This window comes from Schistocerca gregaria, chromosome 2 (genome assembly GCF_023897955.1).
Source record: "Schistocerca gregaria isolate iqSchGreg1 chromosome 2, iqSchGreg1.2, whole genome shotgun sequence".
Classification (NCBI taxonomy): Eukaryota; Metazoa; Arthropoda; class Insecta; order Orthoptera; family Acrididae; genus Schistocerca; species Schistocerca gregaria.
Genome location: NC_064921.1, coordinates 95,700,540 through 95,714,138, shown reverse-complemented (window position 1 = coordinate 95,714,138; position 13,599 = coordinate 95,700,540). Strand labels below are relative to the sequence as shown.

The 13,599-nt window shown below is 43.8% G+C and overlaps 1 protein-coding gene across 2 annotated transcripts in view; it reads right to left on the bottom strand.

Annotated features, from left to right (window-relative positions):
* LOC126336418 (synaptotagmin-15-like) overlaps positions 1-13,599 on the bottom strand; it is a 680,000-nt gene that overhangs the window by 109,590 nt on the left and 556,811 nt on the right. For both annotated transcript variants that reach the window (XM_050000110.1, XM_050000111.1), the window contains exon 5: positions 1,638-1,801. In XM_050000110.1, coding sequence (XP_049856067.1) covers positions 1,638-1,801 — 164 coding nt within the window. The remainder of the gene's footprint in view (positions 1-1,637; positions 1,802-13,599) is intronic.

The window sequence follows — 13,599 nt, the reverse complement described above, 5'->3', positions numbered from 1 at the left end:
CAGAAACGTTTTTGATAATAAAGGCATTGTGTTGCGACGCAACCATTATATAAGGAAACTGGACTTCTTCTACGAGTCCAGACACAGTACCATGAAATTCAAATCAGATTCATCCTGTATAGGACAAAAACCCCTGCAAAGGTTCCTTTCAACTCTGGAGAGATAAACAATAAAATTATTTTTTAAAAATCTCTCAAAACATTTGATACAAAACTATTTCTACAGTATAAATTATTTTATTTGGACTCCAGTGTAAGACAAAATGTAGTATAATTGTATGTGCTTTAGCTACCTGTTTGTGTAACTCTGGTCAGGGGTAAGATCCCTTTGCATTAACCCCCAGATTTTGAATATACGACTACTATGAAAGTCGACTACAAGAAACTTTAACTAGACATCTATCAGAAGTAATACAAACATTTGCATGACAAGCTCAATGAGTGTCCATACATGCATCTTCTGATGGGTACTAGGACAACAGCCGTTATGCTTATGTGGAATAGTGACAATGCGTCCAACTGCACGTACTAAATTTTATTTATTTCCATCATAGGTAGCCATTTGTAACCAATCGCACAGCAAATAATTTTCCTACTGCATATGGATAGCTATGTATACCTACACAAATTACGAGGGCTATTCCGACTGGGCGTCAAACAGAAACCAGAATGAAAATACGATGAAGTTTTGCATAGATGTGTTGGGCAGTGTGTGTCTAGTATGCCTGACGATCGCATCACGTCGCTCTTTTGAGTTCTGAGCGCACAGTGAGCATGTAAAGGTGCCTAGAGCAGTAGTGTCTCCCGCCAAGAATGAGGGCCTAGCGAGAAATTTCGGCTGTTCTCATGCACCCCACATAACATAATTGTCATGTGTTTTCTTCTTCATCAAAATTCTCGAGCACACTCTGCAGCAGCAATGAAGGTGCTCCTGCAGTGTTTTCAATCGGAAATGATCGCCCACAACACAGCCCATAGTTGGCTTTCCCTGAGTATCGTGTCTGCTTGTAAGAACCGCTGGCTATGAAGACAACATGTTGACACAGACAACGAGCTGTAGACCAGGGTAGAAAATTGGCGGAAACCAAAGCACAGGCGGCCACCTTCCATGCCGAGGATGTTGTAAACGTCTAAGTGGTTTTCATTTCACGGCCGACCGGAGCTCACAAATGAACTGTCCCCCCCCCCCCCCCCACACACATATATAATCAAAATTGATTCATTGTGGTATAGTTAATATTTTATTATTTCAAAAAATAAGCACATCTATTATTAATACGTGTGTACTCTGTGTATTGGCCTGAAGATAGTGAACTGCACCACCGAAACCTGTGGCAAATAAACCAAAAGTAGCACATATTGCACATAAATAGAATACACCGTTTTGTGTAGTTAGACGTATTACGTTTGCGCCCATACTTCACGCTCTGAAGCCCATACGGGTACATAATTTGCAGACTGATGTTTTCAGAGTACTTAAACTTTCATAAAGAAAATCCAGAAATTACACCAAGTGCCCCAACGTGCGTAAACATTGCAACTAAATAGAAATTCCATGACTCTGAATGGTCGTCAACTTAAATGAAACGCAACCCCTGAAGATGGGAGAATAACTGAGAAATGGCCGAAGAGACTCACTGAACGAGTTGGACCGCTGCGTGTGGGCACCGCTGGCTGGCACCAGCGGGTCGCTGGCGCCGTCCTCGAACCGGTCGTCCATGTCTGCGTCACCATCGCCGCCCAGCTCGTCCAACGACGCCGCGTGCCGCAGCGTGGGCAGCGTGAAGCTGATCTCCTTCGTCCTGTCGAAACCGAGCCATGAGGGCTTGCCACGTGCCGAAACTCCACACATTTTACCTACATACTAGATGACAAATCCGGCATAGCTCAGGTATTTATTTTGTCTATATTATATTAGGACCGAAAACAAAGAGAGAACTGTGTTTCCAGTGTAGGGGAAAGCATGGGAATTTGGCCTAAGGCACTTAGACCACAACTTTTACTCTGTACTACCTGGAGGCTCCAATTTGTGTATAGCATCAGCCGCATCTGTTTACTGCAGTATATCTTAAAACCATAAATATATAGCTACGCGTTTTACAAAAAAATGAATAATTTTGACGTCATTGCACTACGTCATTTTAGCCGACATACCGGATAAAATGACGCAGTAAGAGGGGTAAACTGGCGCAAGGGATGCTCAAATGTTCAAACGTGTGTGAATTTCTAAGGGACCAAACTGCTGACGTCATCGGTCCCTAGACTTACACAAAACTTAATCTGACTTAAACTAATTTACACTAAGAACAACACACACACCCATGCCCAAGGGAGGGATCGAACTTCCAGTTGGAGGGTCCGCCTAGTCAGAGACTTGACGCCTCTAACCGCGCGACCACTCTGCACGGCTCAAGGAATGCCCTTTCTTTCTTTTATTCTTTCTTTGTCTGAGCCTTGTCCCTCAGTTACTCAGGGTCGCCCATGGTTAATCGGATGTGGCATGGTAACTTTAAGGGGTGGCCGGATGCCGTTCCTGCCGCCACCCCGTACCACCCCTGGGAGGGAAGTAGTGAACCCCAGCTGTCTTTGTCTAATCTAAGCCATAGAATAGAGCGAATGTGTTGCAAATGTCTGCGAGTCGTGTAATTGAGGCGGAACATGGGGACCAGCCCGGTATTCACCTAGGGGGATGTGGAAAACCGCCTAAGAACCACATCCAGGCTGGCTGGCACACCGGCCCTTCGAAAAGCACAGGCGGATGCTTTCTGGGTTGAGGATACTGGAAAGTTAGTACAACGCTATGACGTCCAAGTCGGAGCGGCGAGGTAGCTGGAAGGTGTAGCTAACTGTTGCGAATAAAAGATTTTAATTTTTACCGTGGTTTCTATTTCGCGACCGATCGGACCTCAGTTTCCGAACAGTCCTGGTATAATAGTACGTTTCGTTAGATAGGAATAACTACAAAAACTGGCATTTTAACGTAACAGAAAATGGCTTACCTGTTATAATATAGAGATTAAATATTAGAAGAAACAAATAAAAAACACATTCTTGTTTCTTGCGTCGACTATTTGCAGGTAACGTTTTCCGCGATCTGTAGGATTATTTGTACAACCGAGTACCAGATGGCAGCACCGATCAGATATAACTAGCTGTCATAATTAAAGACGTACCCCCATTAACCCATAGTATCGAAAAAATTTCATTTCCATGCGTTCGACAAAACACCTGAGACCTGAGAAACTACGAAACAGTTTCTGTACGCTGAGCGCAGCATGTCTACAACGCTATTTCGAAAACGCCTCCATGACAACGCCTCTTCATAGCTATACACTGTGGAGAAAAAACTCGCGGGATAGGGATACCGACTTACACAGATGCCGCCAGTATCGCGTACACAAAAGCCGGCCGGTTTGGCCGTGCGGTTCTAGGCGCTTCAGTCTGGAACCGCGTGACCGCTACGGTCGCAGGTTCGAATCCTGCCTCGGGCATGGATGTGTGTGACGTCCTTAGGTTAGTTTGGTTTAAGTAGGTCTAAGTTCTAGGGGACTGATGAGCACAGATGTTAAGTCCCACAGTGCTCAGAACCATTTGAACCAACTGTCACCTGTTCTCTGGCGATTCATGTTGAAAGGTTTCTGACGTGAGTATGTACACATGACGAGAATTTGCTGACTTTGAATGAGGAATGGTAGTTGGAGCTATATGGATGGGATATTCCATTTGGGAAATCGTTAGGGAATTAAGTTTTCCGGGATACACAGTGTCAAGAGTGTGCCGAGAATACCAATTTCAGGCATTGCCTCTCATTATAGACATCACAGTGTCCCATGGCCTCCACGTAACGACTGAGAGCAGCGGCGTTAGCACAGAGTTGTCAGTGCTATAAGAGAAACAACACTGCCCGAAATAACCTCCGAAATAGTTGTGGAACGTATGACAAACGTATGCTTTGGGACAGTGCGGAGAAATTTGGCGTTAATGTGCTATGGTAGCAGAAGATCGACGCGAGTGCTTTTGCTAACATCACGACATTGTCTGCAACGCCACTCCTGGGCTCGTGACCGTACTGGTTGGACACTCGATAACTACAAACTGTGGCATGATCAGATCAGTCCGGACTTCACTTGTTAAGAGCTGATGGTGGATGGTGCTGACCCCACGAACGGATGGACCCAAGTTGTCAAGAAGGCATTGTACAATCTGGTTGTGGCTCGATAATGACGTGGACTGTCTTCACATGGAATGGACTGGTTCCTTTGGTGCAACTGAAGCCTATCATTGACTGGAAATTGTTATGTTCGGCTACTTGAGAGACATTTTACAACAATCCATGACTTCATGTTCCCAAACTACTACGGAATTTTTTATGAATGACAATGAGTCATGTCAACATGTCACAATAGTTCGCAGTTGGTTCGAAGAACATTCTGGGCAGTTTGAGCGAATGGTTTGGCAGCAACTCTTTCACAATTATGGACAGCTATAGAGGCAGCATGGCTCAATATTTCTGCAGGGGACCACTTTTTGAGTCCATGCCACTTTAGGTTGCTGCGGTGCGCATGGAAAGAGAGCTTGCGACACTAAGAAGGTAACCCATGATTTCTGTTACCTCATCGTAAGTTGTCTGTTGTTTTCACGGATAGCCGTTTGCACTTTGCAGTTGGAAGCCGTCAAAAGCGCTGCCAGGTTGCAGGGATTTCCTTAAGTTATCTCGACTGTAAGGTTGTCATAGTAGTAAGGAATAAATGTGCTGAAACTTCAGGCATGATGTGGGATTTTTTCACGTGTGTCAGTGTTTATGACGTCGTATGTCTTGAACTATGTGGAGTAAAGCCATGTATTTATGTAAGTACATTCAACAGCATATACAGGTACTGCCTGCGAATAACGTTGCGAGTACAGTTAGTAGCAAAGAAGGAGTAAATTGAAACATCATACATGATGCAGCAGATTTCACACATCTAATGTTTATGACATCACATCTCCTAAAATATGAAGGGTACGGGTTTTGGTCTGCTCAGTGATTGTTGCCTGGCTGTAAGGCACATGTGTATCAAGTTTGGTTGAAATCGGTCCAGTGATATAGGAGGAGATGTGGAACATACACATTTTTTTTCTTTATTGCTGTCCCATTCCCTCCACATCCCATATGGACGAGGGGAACACGTGGGCTGTCATCAGTACGGGCGACCTCCTCTTCGGCCTACGTACAATAAAAAAGTAAAAGTAGATGAAAAAACACGAAATAGACTGCGGAGATATATAGACTGAAGTCTTTTTAAAGGAGAAAAATAGAAAGGAAATTTTGAGGTATACGATGGATGGCTTTAGACCGTGATAGTTAAAAACAGTAGTAACAAAACGTAAAATGAAATACTTCGTACATCCGTAGTTGAAATGGAGGACAGTCGGACGTCAGCTGGTATAAATGTATATTAAAAATGAAGAAATTCCTCCATCTGTATTTAAGGTGTCGATTTTATTTTGGTAACTAGTTGCTAACCACCTTCCACAAGGAGCACGTCCGAATCTCACCACTGACTTCTAGTATCAGCCACACGCAGTTGACGTCAGCAGGTGTATGGTCCTGAAGATTACGTTGTTACAACGTTGAAACTAGATGTCAAAATAAAATCGACACCTTAAATAAAGCTGGAGGAATTTCTCCATTTTTAATATAAAGTGAAATACAGCCAGTGCAAATTTAAAGCATTAAAAACATATTGCCGAAACACTCATACGGGAAAGAAGCACTTTTCTGTCACTAGAAAGTGGAAGGACCTTCCATGGGATAGGATTAGATTGGACTGGATTAATTGGAGGGAGGGGGGGGGGGGGAGAAAGCAGACATGGAGGTCATGGGTCTCGTCAGGCGACGGAAGGATAGGGAAAGAAGTCGGCCAGGCCCTGTCAAAGGAATCATTCTGGCATTTGCCTGAGGCGATTTAGAAAAATCATCGAAAACATAAATCATGATGGCCAGACACAGGATTGTATTGTCATCCATCCGACTGGGAGTCCAGTGTACTAACCTCTGCGCCACGCTACTCGATTCATGGAATAGGAAGCCAGTTGTTGATGGGGAAAAAGTTGGCCAGTGGAGATGGTAGTAATGTGGTGGTATAAGGATGGAGACTGGTGCATTTGCAGTGATGCACTAGGAGTGGCTGTTGGGACAGTAGAGGAGCTGGAGTAGAGGTGGGAATTAGTGATAGCTGTTGAGAAAACAGGGGTGGGGAAAGTAGGGCAGAAGAGGAAGGGAGGGATTAAGGAAATGTGGGAAGGGGAAGGGAGACAACGCCCTTATAAGGTGGACTGGGTGGGGTGGACCTATAACTTGTAGGACGGGTAAATGTCAGATACGTGTATTTTTTTCCTTTATTGTACTTCGATTTGCCCCAAAGGAGGGGAGGGGGCTTCTGACAGCAATGTAACACGCCGTTCTGCAGCCCACAGATAAAGTTAAAATAAAGTTAAAAACATAATGAGGAAATATAACAACAATAACAGGTGATAAAATGTTGACTGCATAAGACGAACATTGTGAAGAGTTGCGAATAAAATATAAAAAAAACGGTGGACTATGCTGATTAAAACACATAGTAATTACACAGGCACAATTAAAAAAAACATGGCGAGAGCCTGGTTTCTGTTCGTAACACTTAAAAAGGGGGTCGCACAACACTGAACACTCACGGAAAACACTGCACTATAGAGCACAAATTTTCCTGGAAAAGGACAGAGGAGGGGAGGAGCGGGGGAAGGGATCTGAGTTGATAGGAGGGATAAATGGAGGGAGAGAAGGCATCGTCTGGGAGCGGGAGTTCACAGAAGCCACCATCGGAGAGGGGATGAAGTGTGTAGAGGTGGAGGGTAGGGGGGACACAACGGTGAAGGTGCGGCAGTGAGCGGGCGTTGGAGAATAGAGGAGCAACTAGAGGACGGGGAGGAGGGGGGATCGACATACACACATGCACATCCATTTTTGTAATACGCGTAGATTACATGAGATGCCGATCTAGCAATGGACGACATAGACATCTTCCCACGTTATTTTAACAGACATCAATTCAGCCATCTTGAGGTGAGTTTTGTTACGGATCTGCTAGTGCACATAAATGAAGTAATAGTTAAGACTGGCTCGGGGTCGTATGGGCTTGGGATGATGCTGTATGAATGCCCCCTGCCGAGTTTAGCGCTCTCTGTTGTCGAATATGACGCTATCTTGGGCGCGTAGTCGCATGCACGACGAAAATACTGAATGAACTTTTGGGCTCGTGGAGGTTAAACTTCAGAGGTCAAATAATAAAGTTAACTATCGTTAGACGTGTCATTATGAGTAAAATTATGTCTTTCCAAAGATATAAAATAGATCTCCAATTCCCACGCCTTGTCAACTTGAAAGCTGTATCGTGCTAGTGATCTGACCAATGTAAGCTTTGCTGAATTCACATGGTATTCTTCCGAAAACCCAGGTCGTCATTTAGCGAGACGACAAAAACACAGGTATTTATAGAGGGCGAGGGAATTAATATACAGTTTCGTTAGGAAGCATTCTATATTAGGTGAAATGTTGTCCACATAGGGGGGTGGTGGAGGAGGGTAAGGGAGGGGGGGGGGGACAAAGGGCTCTAAAATGGACAGAGGACGCTTATTCAGTGGTAACCCAAACTCACGCTCAGGTACGTATTTAGGCACGTGCAACTGCAAAGGGCGGCGAAGTTTTGGGGGCGGAAAAAGTTTTAGTATTTGTAAATATAGTTTTAATGAGCACTTCGTCAGCGTTCAGCCGGCGAACATAGAAATAAATGGTAAGCTTTTTTGGCCTTTCACCCTTAAAGAATTTCTTGTAAATAATGAATCACAAATGATAAGGAACAATGAAGTCCACGATTACAGCATGATTTTGAGAAGCCAGGTCCATCACCACTAGTGTCGTGTGGTTAAATTTTTGTTTCTTACGAGAAACGAAAATGGGATCGCTCATCATTTTGGGGAGAACATGGGCGGCATTAGAAGGGAAGCAAACGCTTCGTCTCTGAATCTCGACAGTAACGGATATGCTATTTATTGGATCACCAACGATGTTACAGCCTAAGAGGAAAGCTGACGTCACTTAACATCTTGTTACACAATGGAACCGGATCCAAAGTTAGTTTCCTTAGTAAATGAGAATGCTGCACAATAAATTGGCCTATATTCGTAAGTACGAATTGCTGGACGACAGAAGTCGGTAATTGTTTGTCGATTGCGCAGCAGCGTGAGGGACAGTGTCGCCACTGATTGACTGTGGAAGGATATACTATCCAACATACGATTTACACATACAGAGAACTCGAGCGGTAGTGTTGTACTTCTCTGGGACGCCCATGACGACACCCTTGTTTCCCATTGACGGTTTTAGGTTAGGACAACAGATCTTCGAGGGTCATGTGTCGTAATTTGTTGAACTCTTATCGCCGAATTAGTATTAGGGTGATTTCACAGCCACTGTGCTGACTGCCTTGAGAGTCGACCTCGTTATGGGAAAGATGAGCCCCGACTTTGACGCAAAAGGTTTGACTATCGAACGTAATTTTAGAATATGTTCCGGTTGAGGCAGACTTTTTAGACAATGCTATTACTGCGGACGAAATACGGGCATTTAAGTACGATCCGGAGACAATGCGCTAGAGTGAAGACTGGCACACCATTCTTTGTATACGTTCTTTCAATGTCAGTAAATTATAGAAAGAAGTAAAGTAAGGAGAGGTAATAGAGAAATTGAGGTAATTGATTAAGTAGTTGGTAGTTATAATTAAAGAGCAGCTACTCACGGAGGTCCAGTGTGTGCTGTAATTATCGTATAGCAGCGAAACTAGGTAGGTATGGTAACACTGGAAAAAAAAATTAGTTCTAATTTTCATCAGCAGCTGCAAATCTGGCCCTGTTCAGCATTTCGTTGACGTTACTGGTGCTGATATTGAACAATTCGTGTAAGCAACGGTTAACAACAAAATCAACGTTATGTGTTTCTCACTTGTTTGAACTTTTCCGCCCATGTCCCGTTCCAAAACTATTACATATGGAAACATTTTTGTAGATTTTTGTTACATTCACAGCGGTAGATTTACAGCTGGTAGCCATAAATGAAACTAATTTTTTCCAGCGTAAATCGGTTCCGGATTGACTCATTACAATATCTACCAAGTTTCACTGCCCTATGATAATAACAGCCCACACTGGATGACTGAATAACTGCAGTTTAATTATAACCACTATGTGTGAAATCTGATAAGAGTTAAGCTCTGCATTGGGACGGATCTCAAAGAGTTTGCTCGACCTTTAAATGTAGAAAAATAACAGTGGAAAAGAAAAGGTCAGCACACTGACATCTCGTTCTCTGTCAGCTGTTCTACCTTTACAGCCGCTGGTTCGATTGACGCAGCCGCTAATTGGCTTCACGAGGCAGTACACCCCGTCACGGTCTTCCTATCAGGGGAAAATCTCTCGTACTGCCAGCAATCGCATCCGAATCGATACATGCAGCCTGGCAGCTCAGCTAAGGGGGCGAACTGAGGCCAGAGATACATTAACTTCAGAGCTACATAGTAAATGAAAATTGTTCTCATTAAGATAATTAAATAATTATATTATAGTCACGCAGTAAAATTCTACTTTTTAATGCGGATCGTTATAACAGCGGAGTAAAATATCTAAACTTTCAGCGGTGAATAAGCGGTTCTGCACTATCATAGTTGACCGCATGAGCGAGTATGGCGATGACCAGGGAAGACGTCCCATTCTCCAAATGCTTTATTGAGACACAGTAGAGTTACTCCTGGTGTCATCGAGTATGACTTCTGGTCCTTACCCTGTTCACTTACACCGCAAAAGGTCGCAGCTAGAGAGCTATTTGTACATGTGAGGAACATATGTCCCAAGAACACATACTTTCTCCCTGTCACCGATACAGAGCTGCACACCAGACACAAAAGTAGTATGTCAGTGACAATGGTATGGGCAATAAGAGACAAAGACGAATGGGAGATAATAGATAAAATCGCTGATGATGTCTCAAGGACATGGCGAATACGAGCAGACACGAACATGTAACAGAACAATGCAACACACACACAGAGCACGCAAGACAGCAGTTCCAGTTCGTACACTGACACAGACAGCAGAACCGAAACACACTCAATTAAACACTGAACCCTTACACCAAAATGTACTGCAGATAACCTTACACAAATCTAGAATAATTAAACTGTATTATAATAAACAGAGATACGTAAACAGGCAGAAAACTGTGCTGCAGTCCGCTACGCCTATGTAAGAGAACAATGCCTGGAGCCGTTGTTAGACCGGTCACTGTTGCCACAATGGCAGGTCATCAAGATTTAAGTAACTTTGAACGTGGTGTTGCAGTTGGCGCACGAGCGATGGGACACTGCATCTCCGATGTAGTGATGAAGTGGGGATTATACCCGTACGACCGTTTCAAGTGTGTACCGTGAATATCAGGAATCCTGTAAAACATCAAACCTCCGACATCGAGGCGCCCGGAAAAACACCCTGCGAGAACGGGAACAATGACGACTGAAGGTAATCGTTGAACGTGCCAGAAGAGCAACCCTTCCACAAATTGCTGCAGATTTCAATGCTGCGCCATCAAAAAGTGTCAGCATGCGAACCATTCAATGAAACAACAACGATATAGGCTTTCGGAACAGAAAACCCAGTCGTGTACCACTGATGACTGCTCGTCACGAAGCCTCACCCCTCACCTGCGCCCGTCGACACCGACATTGGACTGTTAATGACTGGAAACATATTGCCTGGTCGGACAAGTCTCGTTTCAAATTGTATCGAGCGGATGGACTTGTATATGTATGGAGACAACCTCATGAATGCATGGACGCTGCCAATCAGCAGGGGACTATTCAGGCTGGTGCAGGCCTGTAATGGGTTGGGGCTTGTGCATTTGGAGTGATATGGTGTGAAATGTTATGGGACTTAACTGCTAAGGTTATCAGTCCCTAAGCTAACACACTACTTAACCTAAATTATCCCAGGGACAAACACACACACCCATGCCCGAGGGAGGACTCGAACCTCCACCGGAACCAGCCGCACAGTCGACGACTGCAGCGCCGCAGACCGCTCGGCTAATCCTGCGCTTGGAGTGATATGAAACCCCTCAAACGTCTACATACGACTCTGATATGTGACACGTACGTAAGCATCCTGTCTGATCACCTACATCCATTCTTGCCTATTGTGAATTCGTACGGACTCCGGAAATTCCAGCAGGCCAATGGGACATCTCACACGTCCAGAATTGCTACAGAGTGGCTCCAGGAACACTCTTCTGAGTTTAAATACTTCTTCTGGTCACCAAACCCCGCAGATATGAACGTTATTATATCAGCGATGCCTTTAAACGTGCTCGTCATAGGAGATCTCCATCACCTTCTTACGGATTTGTGGACAGCAGTGCTGGATTAATGGTGTCACATCCGTCCAGCACTACTGCAGACATTAGTTAAATAACCACAAGAAGTAATACACTTTGAACTCACACCACTGCGCTTTCTAAAATGTACATAGTACTTACAATATTTTTCTAACCAGTGTTCAGAAATATTAAACTTAAACTGTTGCGATCTGGGACTGCAAAATTCGAAGTAGTTTAGAGGCTAGCTCAGATAGCATAACATTTCTCTCTTTCTATCCAAATCTTTCCCATCATCTATCATCACAGCTTTTCTTCCAATTTCTATTGTACTTTTAATTTGTTATTACTTCCATCATAATTGCTGAAACAATAAATGCTGATGTAATATGGGACATATTTTGTAATCTCTATGAAAAGCTGTAAAATGAACGACTTGTTATAAAATGTAAAGCAACCGCTCAATAGATAAAATTCAAATTCAGATCAATGACTTCAGGTGACAGTAGGAAGTGACTGAGGGAAATCTGCTTGGACAGAACTGGAGGACGTCACAGGCATTCTGGACTGGTTGGTTGATTCGAAGAAGGGAACCAAACAGTGCGGTCATCGGTACCATCGAATTAGCGAAGGATGGAGAAGGAAGTCGACCTTGCCATTTCAAATGACCACCCTGGCATTTGCCTAAAGCGATTTAGGGAAATCACGGAAAAAGGGTGGCCGGACGAGGCATATTCTGCGTCCTCATATGTTATCCCTCAAGTAGCCACACGGTGGTGCCGTTTTTCAGTAAAATATTGCTGGTCCACTTCCGGGCCGTGATGTGCTGAAGCGCAGTACCTCTACATCGTGGCAGCTGAGATGGGAGATCTGTGAATAGGCGTGCAGTATGAGCCATGCCAGGACAGGTAGCATCAGATTGCTCGAGAGTGTGTAGTTTTATGCGATCTGATAGAGGACACTAGCTGACGGACACTGCTTGAGCTGTAGTCAAGATATGGTCATTTTCATTTGCAGTTCTGCCTGTTTAATTTTCTAATTGTTTATTAATTAATGCTACATTGTGCTTAGTTATGAGAGCGAATAAAGGGGTGAATGTGAAATTGTGGTTTCTGTAAATTTTTTATACTTTACACTGAAGTAATTGGTCGCGTGAGGAATGTTCGAGAATGGCGTGAGTGTTAGTCATTCATACTGGTGAATTTGTTATAAAATATTTCGTCAGTTTATGGTACTAGGAAAATGAGATCATTATTTCGCTAAAGTAGCCTTGTGAAGAGAAAATAAGTTTTATATTCGTGACTTTTCAAAATTTATTTATTACACTTTACTGTTCCAGCAGTCCAGCTGCTGGTAAATCTTCTGGGATATGAGGACTGTCAGCGGAGGGGCGCCTCTGAGGATGTCCAGCGCAGTCCTGAACAAACGTCAGGAACAGAAGACTTCCTTGGACCATGACCTCACATCCCGAAAAGTTTACCAGCAGCTATGTCATGCGGTCGTGAAAACTTTCATTCCATGAGCAGTTTACTGTTCCGATCCAGTTGGTGTTGTGGTCTTCAGTCCTGAGACTGGTTTGATGCAGCTCTCCATGTTAATTTATCCTGTGCAAGCTCCTTCATCTCCCAGTACCTACTGCAACCTACATCCCTCTGAATCAGCTTAGTATATTCATCTCTTGGTCTCCCTCTACGATTTTTACCCTCCACGCTGCCCTCTGATGCTGAATTTGAGATCCCTTGATGCCTCAGGACATGTCCTACCAACCGATCCCTTCTTCCAGTCAAGTTGGGCCACAAACTTCTCTTCTCCCCAATCCTATTCAATTCCTCCTCATTAGTCACGTGGTCTACCCACCTAATCTTCAACATTCTTCTGTAGCACCACATTTAGAAAGCTTCTATTCTCTTCTTGTCCAAACTATTTACTGTCCATGTTTCACTTCCATATATGGCTACACTCCATACAAATACTTTCAGAAACGACTTCCTGACACTTAAATCTATACTCGATGTTAACAAATTTTTCTTCTTCAGAAACGCTTTCCTTGACATTACCAGTCCACATTTTATATCCTCTCTACTTCGACCATCATCAGTTATTTTGCTCCCTAAATAGCAAAACTCCTTTACTACTTTAAGTGTCGCATTTCCCAATCTA